The 21,956-nt window shown below is 39.1% G+C and overlaps 1 protein-coding gene across 3 annotated transcripts in view; it reads left to right on the forward strand.

The window, feature by feature from the left end:
- Window positions 1-21,956, forward strand: part of atrnl1a (attractin like 1a) — a 293,068-nt gene that overhangs the window by 137,765 nt on the left and 133,347 nt on the right. For all 3 annotated transcript variants that reach the window (XM_088086416.1, XM_088086417.1, XM_088086419.1), the window contains 2 exons: window positions 2,637-2,794; window positions 20,471-20,532. In XM_088086416.1, the coding sequence (XP_087942542.1) occupies window positions 2,637-2,794; window positions 20,471-20,532 (220 nt within the window). The remainder of the gene's footprint in view (window positions 1-2,636; window positions 2,795-20,470; window positions 20,533-21,956) is intronic.

Genomic DNA, 21,956 nt, shown 5'->3' on the forward strand with positions numbered 1-21,956 from the left:
TGTAACCTTTCAGAATATTATCTCAAAAACTGATTTTTTGACAGCATTTTGAATTCTGACCTCGTGTAAACTGTTGCAGTCTGTGGGGATAATTTCATCTTTAAACATCAGGTTTTCTTTAACATATGAAGCTAATCAATCCTTGTAAAAAGAAATGATGAACATCTAAGTGAATTTTGAAATCTGGCTTCCATGCGCAGACAGCTGATATCATGCCCCCTGGTGGTCGGCTCAGTCATAGTGTGAAGCCATCTCTGGTTTCTCTCTGGCCGTGTAGCTCACTGGGATAGTGACTCGCCCCAAATGTCTGAGGTTGTGATACAGAATTCCCCTCATTTCCAGTTTGTCTGCTGCTTTCTGCTAAAACTGCTCCGCAGCAGCTACTGTTATAATCTCTGTTTAAGAGACTTTAGGACTGCAGTGAGTGTATCATTTTCTTTTACTGATTAATTTGTACTTTTTTCTTGCTTAACAATCAGTTGATTAGCTCAAATGTCATTAAAAAGCCCACAACAGTTTTCCAGAGTCCACAGTTGCACCTTTCACTTTCTGACCAGCAGTCAAAATGTAGAGTTATTATTCATTTTTGATGCACAGATAGAGTCCTTTAACTCGTCTTTTGAACACTAATGAGGTTAACCGTTAATCTCTGAGGCTTCGAACAACAGCTTTCTCATTTAAGTGTAGAGCGTCAGATTGGATTTAGGAATACAGCCAGAGTCAGAGGAACAGATAGAGCTGCACCACGCCGCCTCTGCTTTGCTCCATGGCTGTCGTCGTGGAGACGAGAGACTAATTTAGGGTCCAAGGAGGTGTCAATCGAAACGTGATCTGCCTCGCCAACACAGCATGGAGAAATTCTGGTTTCCTCAAAGTAAGCTTTTTTGAGCTCGGTTTTCTAACAGTTGGGTGCATTTGTTTTCACTCAGATTCTTGTAGACACTTAATGAGATGCTCAACTTTGACATATTTTGTGCGTTCTTACTATTCAAAGCCACGTTTCCAGAAGCTGTAATAAAAAACAAATAACTACAAAAAACAGCTAAAAGCAATGTTTTCAAACCAAACCATTCATGATATTAATTGGACATTTCCTGATGTCTCACTGCTGTCTAATGATACTGAGAGTGAGCTGTAATATATGAAATGTAATTTGCTTTTGATACAGCCGTTGATTGTTTCCAAATCTCTGTCGTTTAGCGCTCGGCCTGCGAAGATATCCCACTGTCGGTATCTTTCTTTGGTGGCCAAGTGTCCTCAAGTAAAATGGTCAGATCCACTTCCTGCTCGCCTCCCGGGGATTCCCCCTCCTGACAAAACACATCAGAAGCTATTTTGAATTTTGGCATTAGGCTGTTTTATACATTTTCCCTCCTGATTTCAATTAAGATAAAAGCACTCTGCTTTCACCACTCGGTGTCTTGGGGCCCGGAGCCTCCTCAGTTTGGGACTGTGGGCCTTGTGTGTGCGTGCATGTGAGTGTGTGTGTGTGAGATTGTGTGCACACTATTACAGAGTGTTTAATGGCCCTGATAAAGCAGGAGGTGGAATATTTTATTCACAATGTCTGAAAAAGTCGGCCATTAACACAGAAGTGCTGATAGTGCTCTGAAGGAGACTGAAATCAGACCACTTGAGCGCTGAGAGGAATTTACAAGCTCGCAATGAATTACTGCGAGGTGTCACCAAAATAATTTGCCTGCGTGAGATAAAAGGCACACTGTGACATTTTCGAAACGCCACTGTTTTCACTCAACCTGCTCACTTACCATTTTCTGTGTAAAAATATCTTTACAAGGACGCTCAGAGTGGAAGCAGCTCGGCTGGTTTTCGCTGTGTTTGACGCTGCAGAGTTTCAAACTGCAAAGTTGTTTTCTTTCCTTCCCTGTTGTTGCCTTAACAAGCTGAGAGCAGAGTGAGATTTTCAAGAGATTTATCCTAATCCCAGTTTAAATCTTCCAAGTCCCACCTGAACTGCACCTTCTGTTGTTGTAAACCATAGATTTTTCTCTCAGTGTTCAATATAGTAACATTTCTAGAAATTTAGTTTGAATAAAAATCAATAAACAGACGGGAAGATGTGTTTTTGGCTAAACAGAATCAGACAGAGAATAACAGCCTGAAAATGGCCACAAATGTCTGATAATTACAGGGAGCATCTGACATAAGCATTCATCTCAGGCAGGGTATTAATTACTTAGATTTCATTATACATATATATATTTTAATTATTTTTTTTCCTTTAAACTTTGTATTGTGTTCTTTGTAATTCTTTGTTTTTATTGGTTGAATGTTTACAGGCTGGTTACGTTTTCTGTTCTGTGTTGTCATTTATCTTTTGTTGCATTTTTCTGAAAAATGTGAATGTGCGGATTTTTGTTTATTTATTTGTTTTTTTCTTCATTTTTGTGACACTTTTTTTATTCATCTGGATTTTATGCAGTTTTTAATTGAGTAAAACTCAACTCAACTAAACTAAACTAAAGACTGGGTATAAACTGTCCACACAGACGCTGAACCTTTCTGACAAGCTCAAATGGCAAAATATGTCTGTGCTTGATTATTTTATTGCATTTAATTCATTTTTAAACTTTGTTGTGTTGTATTTTTCACAAACTGCTCCTTGTTGTTCACAGCTGGCACCATTTCGGGGGAAGAGATGCCGATCATAGCGAAGACCAACATCAAGGAGCACCGGGACAGTTTCTCCTGTGAAAAGTTCAACTTCAGACTCCACCACAACATCACCTTCTACGTCTACGTGTCCAACTTCAGCTGGCCAATCAAGATCCAGGTGAGGGGCTCGGGGAGGGAGGGATTTTTTATTTTCTTATATATAAGAAGAATATATATATATATATATATAAGATAAAATATAAATTAAAAATATTAAAAATATAAAAAAAAATATATAAATCATTAAAAATAGAATTATGGACGTCCTCAAGTAAAAATAATTGCTAGAATAATCAGAACAAACTAAAAACACACTTAGGTTCATAATAAAACCACAAAGTGATAAGTGCTGTTAGTATCAACTCATTAAAAAAATAAGGGTTTTGGTCGGGTCAAAAACTTCACCCGACTTTCCATCAGCATGAGGGTGAGCAGATAATGACTGAATTTACATTTTGGGGTGAAGTGTTTCCTTAAAGGTACGATGTGTTATAATTTGCTAAAACTGAAAAAAAAAAAAAAAAATCCAGGGACTTACCGGCAATGTATCGAGTCCTCTGCTTAAGCGAGTCAGTTTTAGGTGTTTGGATGAGAAGGTAAAACATCACCATCATCTCCAGCTGTCTTCCTGCAAAACATATCGCCCTGACAGGACGCTGAGCATAAACTATTCTGAAAAGTGTTTGGCAAATCTGCTATCACATTTAATGATCTGTGAGTTTCCCAATGTCTCTCCATCAATTATGCAGCACCGGATTAAATCTCCAGGCGGTGGCCGCACACACTGAATATTCACGCCGCAGCCTTATGATCCATTAAATTGAAGTCGACTTTTAGCGGAGATATTTTAAGATGACTGTCGTGCGGGGAGCGGGGCGCGTGCTGACGGATGGAGTCAAGAAGTGACAGAATGGAGAAATTAAGGGAGAGTTAAAGACGGGCTGGCTGGTTAACTGATGCTGAGACGATCGTACGGTCAAAATATCCAGCGATGAGGACGTGGAGAATGCTTTAGTGACAGATTGAGGGAGAAGGACAGCAGGTGTGGAGACAGATAGAGACATAAAGCAGAGGATGGATGGACTGATGAATGGAGAGATGATGGGGATGATAAAGGGGAGGGACTACAGTAGCTGCTCAGTTACATTCAGATAAAAGTGAAACAGATTTGAAACACTCCTGGAGACATGTAATGACCCCATCTGTGATTTTGAACAGTTTGATTTATGAATAATATTTAACTCACATGTTTCAACTGTAAAAATATAATGTGCGTATTTGCAAGAAATGACCCAAAAAATCATCAAGAAATGAATAAAGTTATGAGAAAAAAATAGTGTTAAAATATTTCAAAAATGTAAAAAAAAAAATCAAATCTATATATTTAAAATTTATGTCACAAATACATATATATATTTATTTATTATTTTACTATTTTTTATGTCATTTTATCTATTTTTTTTTTTTTTTACTTTTTTGCTAATTTTCCCAAAATTTCTGTGTAAGATTTACTAACCTCTTGCTGTTTTTTTTTGGGTCATGTCTTACAAAGTTGTACATTGCTGCCTTTTTATTGTTCCTGAAAGAAATCAGATGCATTGTATTTAAAAAAAAAAAACCAACAACTTGAAAAGGTATAGTGTTTTTCAAAATGTGCAGAAGAAACAACAAAGTGAAAAATAAACAAACAAACAAAAAAACATAACTACAAGGCCATCTTAAAGCGGGGGAGGGCACTTTTATTTTGGCAATGCTGAATCCAGTGAATAAACCAGTTTCAGCTGGTTACTATCTGCAATTTTTTATTTCATTCTTATTATTTATTCATGTTTTTTATGTAGCAAAAAAATAAAACCTTGACCAGTTCAGTCTGATGCTGCTAAAATATTAACCTGTAAGCAGCCGTTCACTTGGTGAAATGTGCCACATTTACTTTTTTCTACTTGATATGTTTTTTTTTTAACCAAAAACATAACGTATTAAATCTCAGCACATGAAAACTAATTTGGAAATGTAATCCTAACCATCTTGCAGCATGGCGGTGATTCTGTGAGTATAAATGTTGGCGTTTATTGCCGAGTGTCCTGCTCCTCGTTACGGGTCATTTGTCCATCGATCGCTCCCCTCATATGCATTTCCCATTAATGCTACATTATCAGAGCTCCATATATCTGCCGGTTGAAAGGTGATATGATAATTACCACGATGAGGCCTATCTCGCCGCCGCGTCAGACCTGCTCGTGTGTAACATGAGAAGCGCCCGGCGTCCGGTCCGGTGACCTTGGTGGCTTCCGATGCCAGAACGTGGCGAGGATGAGAAATTGTCCTGAGAATTGGTAACGACCCTCTCTGATATCGTTCGTGATCTAATGGAGCTGTGCACGCACACGCACACACGCAGGTGCACACAAAATAGCCTCCACACGAACACTGACGTACGAACGTGAAGGACAAAGAGGGAGGAAGAGACCAAACAGCAAACAGCAGCACATCTGGACAAATACCGGCCAGATGTCCGGAAAGATTTATAGATTTATTACTGATGATTTCAGATGATTTAAAGTTCCTCTCCAGGTCAGACTGCACAAACAACGTCTATGTTTCTACCGTTTTTTCACCATTAAAGGGTTTGTTTTTGCTCACAGAGGCTTTATCTCCAGCTGATGTGATCCCAGATTCCCTTTCTCGAACCGTTATCATAAATTTTTGTTACTTCAACCTTTCACGAGCTATCTAAACCTTGAAACCTGAGCAAAGTGGATTCTATTTCTTTGCAATAGCAACCTGGAAATGAATGTGCAAATAAGGTGACAAGGAAATTACCTGAAAATAAGTTTAAAAAAGATTGCAAATTAAAAAATTAAAGGGAAAAATGTCCAGAAAACGGCAAGTATAATTATTATGACCAAAATTATGTTACAGAAGAAAAAAAAGCGTTTTTTGTTTTGTTTGGGTTTTTTTTTCCCCAAAAAAGACTGTGGGTCATTTTCTTGGTTGTCTTTTTTTTTTTTTTTAACTTTATTATATGATATTATATAATATTAATAATAAAAATAATAATTTTTATTATTACTTATTTTCAAGTACTTTTCCTGTTACTTTTCCTTCCTGGTTTCCTGCTGATGTGTTGTTGGCTCAGGTTTTAACCCTAAACAAAGTTACTTAGGAAATGCTTATTTGAGTGATGTGAAACGTTGTGGAAAGAACAAATTAAATGTTTTGATAGTTTTAGTGTTAGAGCCAGTTTTGATGAATCATTTGTCAGACAAAAACATGAATCTGGACACCGAAACGGCTACTTTTAGGGTATAGACACTTATGATAAATGCACACTGATTCTCAAAGTCTGTTTCAAAGACTGTACAGAAAACACAAGAGCCTGTTTGGCCCAGATCACTAATATATTTTGGAAAACGGTTTTCCAGAAAACGTTTCTGTGAATTAAAACAAAAAAAAAAAAACGCTTAGACTTTACACACAACACGCCTCATTGGGAGAAAAGCTGGAAAACAAACCTCCTCACTAGCAGGAAAACTGAAATGAGTCCTCATAAAGGTAGAAATCCATGAAAACGCACTCTTAGAGTTTCTGCGCTGATGTGAGCGCTGAGTGTTTCCCCGGCGGCGTCCTGACGTCAGCCGGCGGTCGGGGCTGGTTGCGAGGCAGAGGGAGGTGTTGGAATCGGTCGCTCTGCTGGAACAGATTTTGATTGGTTCTGTCACGCTGACCTTGCACCTCCGTCCTCTCGCTCCTGCGCTCAGCGACACAACGTTTACCACAACGTTTACCACAACATTTACCACAACGTTTACCACAACGTTTACCACAACGTTTACCACGATGTTTCTGGTTTAAATGTATGTCGGGCAGAGTAACAGCATCAATACAGACGTTATTCAGGATGCTGGAAGCTGTTCATTTCAAATCCATCGCAAAATAATTGATTTTAGGACCAATATGCCTGTATTTTATGTCCTGTACTCCGTACTTTAACTAAATTTAAAGATCTATTAATCATAGTTCATTTGTGAAGGCAGAGATATTTAACCTTCTCTTGGGGGCCACTTCTGTAATTTGACAGAGGTCCCAGGAGCAAGAAATGTTTCCAGGACTTTAGTTTTTTTTTTGGACATTTCTGTGATTTTAGGACATTTCTAGGATTTTTTTGGACATTTCTGTGATTTTAGGACATTTCTAAGATTTTTTGGACATTTCTGTGATTTTAGGACATTTCTAGGATTTTGGATGTTTCTCAGATTTTGGGACATTTCTAAGAAATCATGACTTTTCAAGGATTTTAGGATGTTTTTTGGACTTTTGGGGTCAAAGGTTCAATGTACATTAATCCACATTTATACTGTATACTGTGTACATTTGTATGTACAAAGGTCAAGACAAGCACCATTATGATAAAAAGGCGCACAATATAGTTAAATACTTGCAAGGAGTTTTGGGCTTTTCTAGCATTTCAAAACATTTGTGATTTTAGGACGTGTCTAGGATTTTAGGACAACAAGGACTATTTTGAGGTTATTTCATGCACTCTGGCACCTTATGTATACTAAAGGTACAAAAACAACTGTGTTAATAGCTTTTTTTATAGAGAATTACAAAATGTTCGGGGTCCACCAGGCAGAGTGTCAGGGGTATATAGGTAATTATTATTATTATTATATTGGAATAGAAATATCAAAATTAGCACAGTTGCGAGATATATGACAGACAAAATACAGATCATCACTGTAACTTTGTTAATTTTGACACCATTTTTCCACAAACTAGGACTGGCCTGGATCCCTTTCTAATCAAAAAGTCATGTTTTATTGATCGAGCCCACAAACATTATGGGAACATGACCCAGTTTCTCTCTTCATCTTCCTGTTTTGGAGGAACTAACTGTTAACTTAGCCAGAAATTGTATGACTCGAGCCCGTGACTGTTTCTAATTTGAACATCTCTGTTTGTAATTTAGCAGAAAATTTTATCTCAACAAGAAAGGACTGTAATAACAGCGACGAGCAGCCCTTTGTTTCTGCTCTTTATGTTTCAGAGACACTAAATTCAAACTGACAGCAAGAGACAAAACACACACTGTAAAATGTGAAGAACAAGAAATAACAAAACAAGAAATGAAATGGCCACAAAAAATAAGCAGAAATTGGTGAAAAGTTAAAAGAAAATTATCTGAAAATAAGCAACAAAGAATAAAAGTAAAAAAAAAACAACAACAAGAAAATGACTTTAAGAAAATGCAAAAAATACAAACAACAAAACAAAAATCTAATAAAAAAACAACAAAATTCTAAACGTAAAATGTATTAATATAATTTTCTGGACATTTTCCCATATTTTTTTAAAAACATCTGATAATCCCTCCGAGCTCATTTTCAGGTCATTTTCTTCTCACCTTTTTCTTCATTTACTATCTGTATTTCTTGCCCTTTGCTTAAATCCTCATCTTTTCTCAAGAAATCAAACCAATAATTCTTCGCTTTTCATTTTCGCCGAACAACACGATTCGTCTCAAGTCTTCATCATCCTCTGCCTCTCTCTCTGCGTCCCAGCATGCATCACAGCCTATAGGCCAGCTGATTAAAAGCCTTCTGTCAGAGGTGAGCAGCCGTTCTGTTGCAGGCGAACTCGGGGCTGCCGTGATTGGTCGGTTGATTTGATTTGCCGCTCAGTCACTTATTATCCTCCGAGCCTGCAGTCATTAAAGAGGATGCCTCTCCTAATCAGATATCTGACACACACACACACACACACACACACACACACACACACACACACAAACAGCCTCTGTCATCATGTCACTGACAAAGTGTCTGTTATTGGATTAAAATAAAAGTTGAAATGGTTAACCCTTTAAAACCCTTATCGACATCACTTTTCTTTCACTTGACTTTCACAAATATTTAAACTGTTAAGACCTGAGATTATTGGTTTGATTTCTTTCAAAAACATAAGCAAGAGATGTCCCACAAATTGCAAGAAATGAGTAGATTTAGAAAAAAAAATCTTTCTTAAAAAGCTAGCGAAAAAATTATGTTTTAAAAACTATGTTTGAAATTATCATAATTAATTGAACATTTTGAATTATTTTACTGAATTATTATGATTTTTAAGTACCTCTTTTCAGATTTTTTTGTTGCTAATTTTCATGTGATATTCCAAATTAGATTATCATAATTAATCACACACTTTCAAATATATTACAGAATTATTATAATTTTATGACTTTGTTTTTTCCAATTTTTAGGTAATATTTTTGTACTATTTTATCTAATTTCTTGCTGCTTTTGGGGTCATGTTTTTGAAAGACATCAGGCCCATTTGCCCACGTTTTAAAGGGTTAACTGTTTGACCAGCACACGCACTCACACACACACACACACACACACACACACACACACACACACACACACACACACACACTCAGAGGATGATCAGAGTCTATCTGATGCATCTAATTGAGGCAGTATCATGTTACATACGATGACAGAGAAGCGGGAAGGCTGAGTGCCCATTTAACCAGACAGGAAGTCAACAGCAGTCATCAGCAACATGAGGACAAATTAGGCCGATAGCGTTTGGATCAATACCGGATCTGTTTTAGGGTCTTTTAGGGTCAGGCGAGTATTTATTACAGTGAAATCTGGGGCTGAAATCAGTGTGCAGGATTGGAGTTCTTGTGATCTGCCAACAGGCTCTCATCCCAGCTTGTCGAATATCAGTGGACTTACACGTCTAAATACCACATGCGACGTACCGCCTGCGTCTGTTTTGGACGGTCTAGGACGGCTTGTAGATTTACTCTTATTGCATTAATTTTGTCTCTTCAAAATACGCTTCTGTTTTCACAGGAACATTTTAAAATCTGACAGATTGATTTTACTTAAAATAATCTTGAAAACTGAAAATATACTTGAAAATAGAACTATTCATCTTAATTTAGGTTTATTTTAAGCCTGTTATCATTCAAACTCATCAAATACTTTTCTTGTGCCGTGTTCAGATGACTGTTACAAGCTATTTAACTCTTTGAAACCTGAACAGATGGGTGTAATTTCTCTCTAAAGCATGGAGGAAACAGAAATGACCAAGTTGGCAGGAAATTTCCCACGAATTGCAAAAAAAAAAATTAGTAAAAGGTGACAAGAAAATTACCGGAAAATTTGTTTTGAAAAAGATGGGACGAAAAAGTGAAAAATGTTTGAAGAACTATACCTGTAATTATATTTATTAAAAATTATGTTACAGAAAAGAAAAATCGAAATTTTTAATAAAAAATTATTAATATTTATTTTCAGCACTTTTTCTTTTAATGCATTTTTTTAGGCTATTTTATTGTATTTTTTAAACTTTTTTTTGGCTACTTTTTTGACCGTGTCTTGCTAAGTTGCTTATTGCTTCTCCCCATGTTATTTTTTATTTATTTTTTTAAAGAAATCCAACCAATTTGCTCATGTTTCAAAGGTTTAAGTACTACTGTAGTAATAATAAGTGACGTGAAGGTAAAGAAAAAAGTACTATGGTTACCCGGTTACATAAATCTTAAATGGATTTATTACATAATTTCTCATTTACACACTTACGAAGTAATATAATTATGTGATACGATCCAGTAATATACTGCATCAAGATGTTATTCACACTTTGATGTCATTTAAAAAGACATTTACAGGTAATTATTTTCAGTTTTAACTCTGTCACCTGACTGCAGTTAGTCTCTGATTGCGACTGACAGACTTTAACATTCAACAGTGAGCAGAAATGAAACACAATGAAAATCCAGCTAATGAGTGACGAGTGGAGCGGCTCTGTGAGTGTTGTGGGATTAGATCATGTTGTGTTTTTCGCAGCAGTTTGTTGCTGGTGTGTTTGAGCTGCAGATTGATGCAGCAGCGGGCACCTGTTTAAAAGGAGCTGCGTCTGCGAGCTCTCCTAACAAGTGCTCACATATGGCGGCGCTGGGCTCATTTGCATAGCATGTAGGTGGAGGCGGCACTTGGCAACTGCCTCACTTTGGTCATTAGGTCCTCATGAATACGCAAATCCTCAGGAAGAGAGTGTGGTAAACACATTTCAGTCCCTGGGGAATTCACTTTAACATGCTTATGTAAACACGTGTCCTAAACGTTATTACATGGTCCAGGAATAAAACCAGTCATATGTTTCACTGAAATTCACAGATTTAAAGAGCTCTGTACGAATACCCACAACTACTTAAAGACTGTTGGACAGGGAAAACTCAAACCACCCGGCAAGAAGCATCATAAGCCATCTGACTCTTCAGGTTTTGGCTGCTTAGCAGTAAAATGTGTTAACAGTCTTTAAAATCCCTCGCTAAAGGCAGGAAAATTAATTAATGTGATTCTACAATTTAGCGTTTCAAGGTTGAGCTATTTATTTGAATGAATTAGTGACAAAATTTGAAGAATTACATTTATTGAGCATAGAATGGGTAATTTGAAGGAATTATTTGTGATTTAAACACAAATTGCTGATATGAGCAATCATATATTCCTGCCTTATTACTGAGAGACTGTGTGATCTTTGACAATGAAACACGTGTGAAATTAACCCAACTACCACATGCGGGATTGTGTATTTCTGCAAACACGAGTAAGTTACTTTTGTACATTGGCACATTATTATGTAGAAGATAGGTTGAAACTTTGGATTTTAAGCATGCTGTGGTTATCTTTATCTAATGTTGAGGCACCAAAAAAAGCCACTTGGTTATAATCAATTGGACATGATTTGTCTTTGGCTTAAAATACCAGGTTTTGATGGCACTATCTCAGTGAGAAATAGAGCAATGTCTCATGCAGAACAGTTTTAGTGGCACTTTTCTTAGTGGAGAGCAGTTGGTTGCTATTAAACTGCCATGTTTGGTGGCTAAAAAGCTGCTGAAAATTCAGTCATGATGAAGCTAAAACACCACTGCATTGGTTGTTGGTCTTAAACAGTGGTCTGCAGCAGTTTGCAGGCATTTCACCAAGGTGTCACACAATCCGCCATCCCGTTCTCATTCAGAAGTGCTTTTGCAGTGCTTTCGGCGTAAGATCCCGGATGTCAAAAGCCACGTTTTGTGTCTGCATGACAGCTGAGAACACAGCTGGACAGAGTGATTTGCGGTGTTATTAAACCGACCGGCGCCTCACTAGTCAGCCTGATATGCAAACAGTTGGTGTCCGTTGAGAATACGGCTGGATGAAACCTGACGTGTCTGCATAAAATGCTGCAGGACGGCATCAAGTTGAAACGTTGCCAATAACAATGTAATAAAGTAAGTGTGAGGGTGCCCGTCGGACGGATGGGAGGGGTGGCTGATGGGTCCAGCAAACCCAGGACTTTCATTCAGGAGTCCAGTGTTCGCTTCTGTTCTGATTTTTTTTCACACCTTAATGTGTGCCTCTTTTGCCGAACCCTAACCACCAGTGCCAGCATGTGTTTTTGTTGACATCCTGCCATGTGCATTTGTTGCCTCAACGTAACTACGTGCAGCATCATCCCACCACGTGCTTGTGTTGAGATCATGGTAGCGCCATCCCAGAATGTCAACAGCAGATGCAGACCGATACCTAGAACATATTATGTAGACGTCCACTGCAAAGTGGCGATATGTGACGACTTGGCATCAGAGCATGCTGCATACGTATGAAAAATGCAACTGTAATGTATCTGTGGTTTGCAGAGTGAGTGTGTCGGTGGACCAAACCCGACTGTTGGTTGTGGTTTGAGGTTTGAGCCCAAAAAACAGCTCGGAGAGTCCAGTGTAGCTGTATTTTAAACTAGTGTGCAGAGTACGAACCTTTAGGGAGATGCTCCTTTAAACTGCTGCAGTTATGAGTGAGAGTCTAAAAGTGTTGTCCCAGTGATGAACTGGTTTTCCAGCCTTGTGTTTCTGTGTTTGAGCCCTGAAGAGGAGAGTAAATGAACTGATAATATTTAGCCACTGTCGTACTCTTTCTTGCTCCCCCCTCATCTTTCAGCTTCTTTCTCCTTTTTCATCTCTTTTTTCACCTGCGTCGTACTTCAGCACTTCTCTCCCCTCTACGTTATTGATTAGCCAAACACTTTCTTTCATTCCAGGTTTTAACAAGCAGCCCGTGGTTTCAGGGTTAGGGAAATAAAAAGCAGCCCGTTGCTGTCACAGCTCCTGGGATTGTACCCAGAGGGCCACCGTAGGCCTCAGTAATGACTCGACTGTAGAAGCGGGGTCCTTAGAGTCCGTTTTACGTCATTGTTCCTCTCATCTTTTACCTCCGTCTCCCCGCTCACTCCCTCTCTGTTATTCTCGCACTCTCTCCTGTTGTAATTGCACTTCTAGCTTCAAGATTACAAAAATATCCCCCTGAACAGTCATCTGACCTCTGACCTCGCAACCATTATATTCTGTAGAAAAGAAATAAAGCTGTTTTTGTTTCTACTATAATGTTTACATTATCTCGGTGGTCTGTGAGTCAGATAATTCCCGTCTGTAGTCATTTTTCGGACCCTTTCTTCCTCCAGTTGCATTTTGTATCAGGCCCAGCTCTGTGTCAGCAGTTAGACTCATCACACTGAGCCGCAGCAGCTCCAAACTCCACATTAAACACTTGGTTTATTACATTACTAACATTTATCTGCCTATCACTGCAGTCGTTTCAATCTTGGAGGTGAATATACTGAAGAATGCATCTTAATCATTTCCAGTAAGCTCAGGATACACATGTGGCAAACACTTCTTCTGTGTATTGATTTAACTGAAAATGTCTTACGGCTAAATGATCATAAACTCTCACAGACTTTCTTAAACTTCAGATGCATTTCCGAAATGCATTGAACTTAAAAGTTGATGAGAAATGACCAACACCCTATTGATTCGTAGAAAATAAAGGGTCCTATCTTACATGCGGTGCAACATGATGCACGGTGCAGCCAGCCCGCTCTCATTCTGAAGTCATCAAATGCAGCTGCTTTGATTTTGGCATAAGATACTGACGCCAGAAGTCACATGTTGTGGCTGTATGATATGCCAGACGGTGTCAGTTTGTATGATGGCTGGAAGGAACCTTTCGTGGTGTGATGATACACTGCTGGTCGGCTGGACGGCTCCTGGCACGGCAGTATGATACTCTAATGTGCGGCGTCTGTTGATAACATGGTCAGATGGAACCTGTTGCGGCTGTATGATACGCCGCTGGTCAGGCTGAAACGCTGCTGTAAAGACATATTATAACAAGCTGGAGTACAACTAACCCGCACTTTTACTTGGGAGCTCACTTCCTGTATGAATATTGAGCCAAATTATGATGTTTTTTTCTTGCTGTTTTTTTTCAAACGTAGACACCCTTTTCTTTGTAGCGTAATATTAAGCATGCGCTGTTGTTGATGTCCCAGCTTTGGTTGCAGCCTCGCCAAACGTCAACAGCAGACACAGGGCGACACCTAGTGTGTTATACGTAGAAGTCAAAGTCCACTGACAAATTAATGTTACACCCACAACACAACTATTATGATTTAAGGGAATAAATACAACCGTGCTGCCTCTTGTGCCTTTGCACCCAGATTTTGCGTCATTCAGCTGGCAAAAGTGAAGTTGGACATGTCCTAAATGCACTTGTACCGTGCACTATAGATGGTTTTAAAAACACGTTAAGCTTGCTTTCACAATCTTTTTCGGACTTTTTGAGCACCGCATCACATTGTACTCTTTCTTGCTGTAACTGCAGCAACGGTTAAATCCTGCACTGCCTTTTATATTTAAAATATATCTAAAATAAATTCTCTGAACAGACAGAATTTAGTTTGTTTTAACAAATCAAACAAAAATTGTAGCTTCTGAAATGACCACAGAAGTGATTCACCACCTCTGTGACACTGTCTGAGTGGGAACAAAACTTAGTGTGTGTGTGTGTGTGTGTGTGTGTGTGTGTGTGTGTGTGGCTCTGCAGTGGTTTGCATCAGGAAGAAAAGGGTGTGGCCTAAACAGCTTATTGATTATAGTTGTGTTTAACGACTGCAGTTGCTGTAAATTTAAATGATAGCTGTTGGCTGGAGTCGGTGTGGGACTGGAGAGTGTGTGTGTGAGTTTGTGAGTGTGTGTGTGTGTGTTTGGGGGAATAAATTAGGAGGAATGTTTGAGTGTGTATTAATTGACTATAATGTTCACAATCTGTCCGCTGTGACAGTCTGTGCTTTGCTATCTCACCTGAATGAATAGCTGCAGAGTAGTTTTTGTATGTTTAATATCATTTTCTTCCAGTACATTTGCACATATTTATTTTCTTTGTGTGTCTGTGTGTGTGTGCACACTCATGATTGCTCCTTATACTGTCAGGAGGTAATGATGTAAGTTGCTGCATTGGAAGCCTGAATGCAAAGCCAGGCTCTTTTCTCCCTGATGCCTGTATTAATGCTGCGTCCCCGCGGACCCAAATCAGCTTTTCTGCAGGTTTTTCACTGTCAGGCCATTTTACCTGCTGCACAAATGCCGGTAAACCTCTTAAGCCCATTCTGCCCCATTTCTTTCTCTTTTCCCCTCCCAACTAGTCTCAGAGGATTCGCCCAAGACAAAGACACAGCCTTTCCGGCTATTAGGGCCATTTAAAGCTATCCCCACGTCGAACATGCCTGAAATATATTGCTGTCAAATGTACCGTGATGCCTGTGATCTGGGTTTTTATACTCTGTAGTCGCTGTTAGCGGCAGTGCTGCTCGGGGTTTTAAAACAAATCTTTGGCAGTCTTAAAGGTCAGCTGATGTCACATGCTTATTAGCTCTGACACTTTCACTTCATCTGTAAATTTAAAAAAGGAATATCTAAGACTTTGAGTCTTTTTTAAAGCCAATTAGGATGAAATATTGTTCACCTCTTAACGTACAAACGAAAATGAATCAAAAAGTGCAGATCTGCCTGACAGGGCCGCTCTCCTGTGAAAAGCTCGCCGAGATGCATTTAAAGACGTCTCGAGTTAAGTCTTATCATTAGGAACATAAAAGATCCTAATACTTTGTTTTGCACTTAAGACAAAGACTTTGACAGCTGAGTAAACAATTACACCTGATGTCCTCATCCACAGTAATCTGGAAGACGAACTCAATGTCATCCGACGTCTGCACGCTGCAGATTGCAAAATGTGTTTCATTGTGAAAATAATGAACGTACATGACTTTATTTAAAATATGCTTTTTTTTGGTGCCGCCAATGGCTGTCCGTCTGTTTCATTAAGGAACTTGATATCTCAAGGACGCCACCGTGGCATCATAATGGGCCTCACGCAGAAACATTCTCTTAAATTTTTCATATATTTTCTCTTAAATTTCCTCTTAGAGAAGATCTAAGAGAAGTCACCTCCAGATGCACCAAATGCTCTTAACCACCCAAATCTGCTCTGATCAGCTGTGCTCAGTGTTGAATCCCACCTGATCATAAGTCACCTGTCAGCACAGCTAACGCCCCTAAACACTATATAAGGGCAGGATTTGTATTGTGTGCAAAGACTAGAGATATGACACCAAATAAACACTGTAAGAAGAGGAAAAACTTTTGCAATAATGAAACTGGCGTACTGTAAAATCTACTTGACAAATTACATTTGATTTCAGGGAAATTTATTGAAGTATTAAAACTAAAAGTACACATGCAAAAAAGTTTGAATAAATGTAATAAATCAAAATAATTAAAAGGAAAAGCAGCTAGTCCTCATATACAAATGCTTATATGAGAAGCTGGAACCATAAAATGGTTTTTGCATGAAAAATGAATTACACGATGACAGCAACAGTTGCAAATTAATTTTTCTAATTAATCGACTAATTGTTGCACCTGCACTTGTATATTTCCATATGGTTTGTGCATAAAAATTATAATTTGTAAAGTAGTTATCTAATAATTGTAGTGGTGTAAAAAGTACATTTCCCTCTGAAGTGTAGTGACGCAGAAGTGGAAAATGGCATGAAATTTAAAAATTCAAGTAACGTTAAAGTTAATTTTGAAAAATATACAAAATGACAAAAAATAACGCAGTATACAGTGCAGGGAGAGGTAAAACAAAACAAAACAAAAAATGAGTGGACTTATTTGCAGCCTCCATCCCCCCAAAAGATGAAACTTTCAATGTTACGTAAACACAAAAACATTAAAATGACAGCATAAAAGTTTAACTTTTACTTAAATAACTAAATAAATAAATTCAGGTCTTTTACTTGTAATGAAGGCTTTTTTATGTTTATGTAATTTATTTAAGTAAAAGATCTGAGTACTGAGTACTGCTGTCAGTATAGGAAAAAAAAGCGTGATATTGGTCAATAAGAGGTCAACAAAGTGTGTGTGACTCGCCCTGAGAGTTCGCGTTGCGGTTCGTTCTTTTGCCTAAAGTCAACATCTCGATCTCAGACTGCACATCTTCCTGTAACTGTGTGAGGAAACGAGGCATCAGAGGTCTGTGATCCTTCTCACAGAAAACTCTGTTTTTCGTCCTACGGGCCAGTAAAGTGAATGGAAAATCAATTATGTCTGTAATAAATAATCCTATTAATGTGAGGGAGTTGAAACATGGACAACAGAGGCTTTTCAGGAGTTTTCATAGCTGAGGGCCAAAACTTTGCTCCGCCGCAGCAGGGTGCATCTCTCACTCTCTGACACACGCAAACACAGCTACAGACAAACACACACGGCTGCTGATGAAGACAGACTGCAGAGGTTTGTGCTGAGAGATGAGACGAGGTGAGAGGTGATGTGTGGGTGTGTATGCTGATGAAACAAGTGGAAATATGCTTAAGACTTCATTTATTTATTTTATTTTCATGCTGCAGCATATAGTGTAATATGCATAATTTTGAACATACATTATAAAAAGTATGTTTTTTTCTGATAAATGTGACTTTAATTTGACATAAAAGACGCATTACATTAGAAGTTTCAGCTCAACCACATAAAAAGACATATTTTGCTACCTACCCATGCTAATAATATTAATAATAATAATGATAATCTTAATTTCTATAGCACCTTTCATACATAAAATGCCGCTCAAAGTGCTTTACATGTGAGAGTGGTAATAATGAACATCTAACACTATAAACAGTAAAATACAATAAAAATAATTATGCATGATGGTGGTATTTCTTCATTCAGATAGCTTTGGTTTCATTTGCTTGGGTTTTGAGATATCCTTTTCTGTGTATTTTGTTGAAGCCGCAGTACCATTAAGGTGAATAAAACTTCCTGGGAGCCTCATTAAGATTAAAAAACCTTCCTTTAAAGAATGTCCTGACCGAGATAAGCAGCAACAATGAGTCACAAACTAACATAAATTACATTCTGCAAAATGTTTCATCAGGCCAGAAATGAACGAAAATGTGATTTGAAAAGCACAAATTGAATTCCTAATTTAAGAAAAATATGAAATATCATCCCAGAAACAACCTTCTGGTGAGTCAGGCCAGTCACACACCTCGCTGTAAACTATGTTGGGAACTGTAAAGTGTAGATTTTAAATCCAAATGTGTGCTGGCGGACGGCTGGGAGGAATCTGTCGCCTCTTTATGATATGCCACAAACGCTGCCAAAGGTGATGTAAAAGGAGCGTCAGGATGCCAGTAGGGCAGATGGGAGGGGCGATGATGAATTGTTTTTTTTCTACACCTTACCATTTGCCTCCTTCCCCTAATCCTAACCCTACTGACCCTAAGAAAAGGCCCCGTTACCAAGTTATAAGTAAAAAGATACAAACTTTGGTACCAAATAAGTTACCTGATAAAAAGCCAAAAGCTGATCAGTGAATTAAAGCTGCAAGCAGCGATGAACGGGCCCTCGCAGCTCCCTGGCTGCACTACAGCTGACGTAGTCGTTTATTTCTGTGAAAGTCAGATAGTGCGTGCAGAGAGTTTGGATCCTGGAAGATATTTTACATGTAGATGAAATGTTATATCAAAACACAGTGTGTGAGCAGCACGAACAAACATATAAACTCACTCACGTACACGCGCTCCAATGAAAATTTCATGTAAATGGTGGAGGTGGCCCTCTGCTGTCCTGTCAACCAAGGAAATCTCTTCTTTTTGTTCGGCGACAGATACATATCTTCCAGTTCCTCCTTCTCGTTCTGTAGCTGAACTTCTTGGGCCTCGTATTTCTCGAGTTTCCCCGCTTTGTCATCGCTGAGCGCCTTCATTTCTGCGTACCTGGCCTCCTACGGTCTTTCACTTTCTCGCAGCGCATCATCTTTCTGGTCCAGCTCCTCTGCAGTCTCTTTCAGTCTTCTAGAGAGCTCGTCATTTTCTTTAAATTTCTTTAATTTTGATTATTATTTATTCCTAACTTGCTCATTGCCTTAGTTTTTACCATTTTTTCCGAAAAATCCATCCAGTTTGTTCAGGCTTCGAGGTTTAAATACTTGTGAAAGGTATCTCCACACTGATGTTGATCCAGGTTTCAGAAGGTTAAAATAGCCTTTATGTTTTGAGGAGCATTAACAATTTACCTCCATTGTATAGCACATTGAGGCAAATAATTCAGAGCCTGATGTCTTAAAATCTCAGCACTCTGATGCAGCTCTCTGTGTAACTAAACACTACTAGGACGTAAAGGCAAAAATGTGTTTCTTTTTATTGTAATTTGGGTAAATTGACCCTTTAAAATAATCCTGCAGGTTGTCCGAGTCAACACGTATCAGATGTGGAGGCTCAGGACAGCAGAGGGCCACACACTGCACCAGTTTCCCAGCACACAGAGCGCGATGATGGATGGTGCAGTTGGCGGGTTCAGTGGTGCTGTAGCATCCAGTCGGATTGTCGGAGTTCAGTTGAACAAAGTGCTGCAGAAAAACCGCAGAGCACAAAAGGCCAAGAGCTTTTTTCTCACGGGCTAATCTTACAACAACCTACAAACCATATGGGTGATGGCACGCATTGTGTTGGGAGAGTGTGTGTGTGAAGGAGATAGAGAACATGTGAGAATGTATTTGGCAGAAATAAAAATGTTGGCCTTACGTAAGAGGTCTGAACATTGGCCTCAGGTAAGAGAGATGTTCCTCCACAGTTATTGCATCAGTTTCACATGAAGCTCTGTAACACATGTTTGGGAAAGCGGCATTACATAAGGACTCGCTGAATGTATACTCGGACTGTTTTGTGCAAAACTGTTTACCCGACAGATAAAGAACGCAGCCGTCACTCCTCAATCTGATAGAGACGTGCAGTTGTTTATTTCAAAACTATTTGAGGACTAAATACCTTCTATTAGAATCATTTTTAATAGTATAACTGTCTGCTTTTCTGTCTTTTGTACAAATATATGTGGTTACATAATTAAGTAGTAATTTATCAATTTGTCTGGTAGATTTTTTTTTTTAACGATAAATTGTTATATGACATTAAATGACATTGGTAACTGTACCTATTTTTAGCCAAACTGTGATGTTTTTTTCTTTTTTTCTCGAAACCGAACTACATGCTTTTATTGCCTAAACCTGAGGAAATAAACCTAAAACAATTACGTATTTTACCTTCACGCCATCCCTGTATGTCCAAAACTGACACAGGAGGATACCTAGTATATATACTAGTATATAGCTAGCATTTGAAGACGTCCCATTCTGAGGAACAGTTTTGTTTTGTTATTGTTCTGTTTCGTAGTTATAGCATAGACCCATGGGTTTGAACATTTCTAATGTACATTATTCTTTACAGCATAAGAAAATTCTCAAAATTCTTGGGTTTCTTATGTGTGATTTATTTTATTTTACTTTTCATTATGTATTAATTGATCATGTTTTCCTTTTTGTTCTTTTCTCTCCCACAGATCGCTTTCTCTCAGCACAACAGCATCATGGACCTGGTGCAGTTCTTTGTCACCTTCTTCAGGTGAGTCTTATTTTTTGTGGCTTTGCTGCTCAGTGGTTCTGCAAAACTGGGCCACAACCTGAACTCACTGAGTTACTGTAGGTGGCAGCAGCCTCAGGCGAGACACTTAACCCCCACCTCCCCGACAGTCTGCTACATCTGCTCTGCAGCAACAAACAAAGTCTGGGGAAACTCAGAGGTCTGAGTTTAGTTGCTGAGAAAGAGCAGCAATTCCTCGAGTGCCTCATTTTCTGCTCCAGAAAACTGTACATCTGTACAGTTAGCTCATGGGCTGTTTGGGGTGAATAAGCACAGACTGCACAAACGTACCGGTGGCCCGTAGTTCAGACCAAGCAGTCTGATTGGTCCACAAGACATTTCGAATGTGCTCAAGTCTGCATGACAGCTCACCTTCACCACCGCGAAGAGAATTCCTCCGCCATTTCCTGACCACTGGTCTTGAATAAATCATGGCATCATCAGGCAGGAGACAAAAGGCATTTTAGAACAGTATTAATGAACAGCATCAATTTCACTACACTTCAGTGATGCTTTCGCTTGAATTTGAAAATCTGCTGAAATGTAACCAGTGCATCACTTTGAAATAAGGCTACACGATTCGGAAATTATATTTTACAACCAGTACAACACTAAAAACACCATGAAAGGATAGAAACACTTGAAACAAGTGAGATGCTCAAACATAAACAAAAAAAGCTTATTTAGCCTCAATTTAAGATATTTAGATTTCACTTTTTTCAGTGTTCCTCCCTCGGTCCAAATGCAGGTGGCGCGCATTGGTGAGTCTGAATTGGCCGCAGGTGTGAATGTGAGTGTGTCAGCCCTGTGATAGTCTGGTGACCCGTTCAGGGTGAACCCCCGGCCCCTTTTTACTCCCAACTCGTCAAATAGCGCCGCTCTGTCAGTGCTCTCGGTGTACGAGCGTGACGTTGGAACATGGCTGGACGGCGTCAGATGAGCACGCGCTCGGACAGAGCTAGTCGGGTTGTTTTTACACGCTGGCGCTTGGCCAAATGGCACCTGCAGCATCCACATGCAGCACGCACACGCGGCGTCGCTTGAGAACGCGGCTGGACAGGACCATTCACGTATGCATGACACGTTGAAGGTCAGCATCGAGTAAGGAGCCCGAGTGGACCTGTAGGGCGGGCGGGTCCCACAAAAAACCGACTTTCATGTGGGAGTCGCTTCCCGTGTGGATGTTTGTCATCATGTGCCTCTTTTGCCTAAACGGTCCGTGACTTTGTCCCTGAATCCCAACCATCATGACAGTCGGTGTTGGTCGCCATGTGCTGCGTCATCCCACCATGACATCATTCCACTATGTACATTTGATGACATCACCAAGACGCCACGCTGGAGCGTAAACAGCTGACACATCAGGATACCTACAGCGCCATAAGTAGACGCAGAAGGTCACTGAC

The sequence above is a fragment of the Plectropomus leopardus genome, chromosome 13, assembly GCF_026936395.1.
Source record: "Plectropomus leopardus strain MGB_pleo_1.0 chromosome 13, ASM2693639v1, whole genome shotgun sequence".
Taxonomy (NCBI): Eukaryota; Metazoa; Chordata; class Actinopteri; order Perciformes; family Serranidae; genus Plectropomus; species Plectropomus leopardus.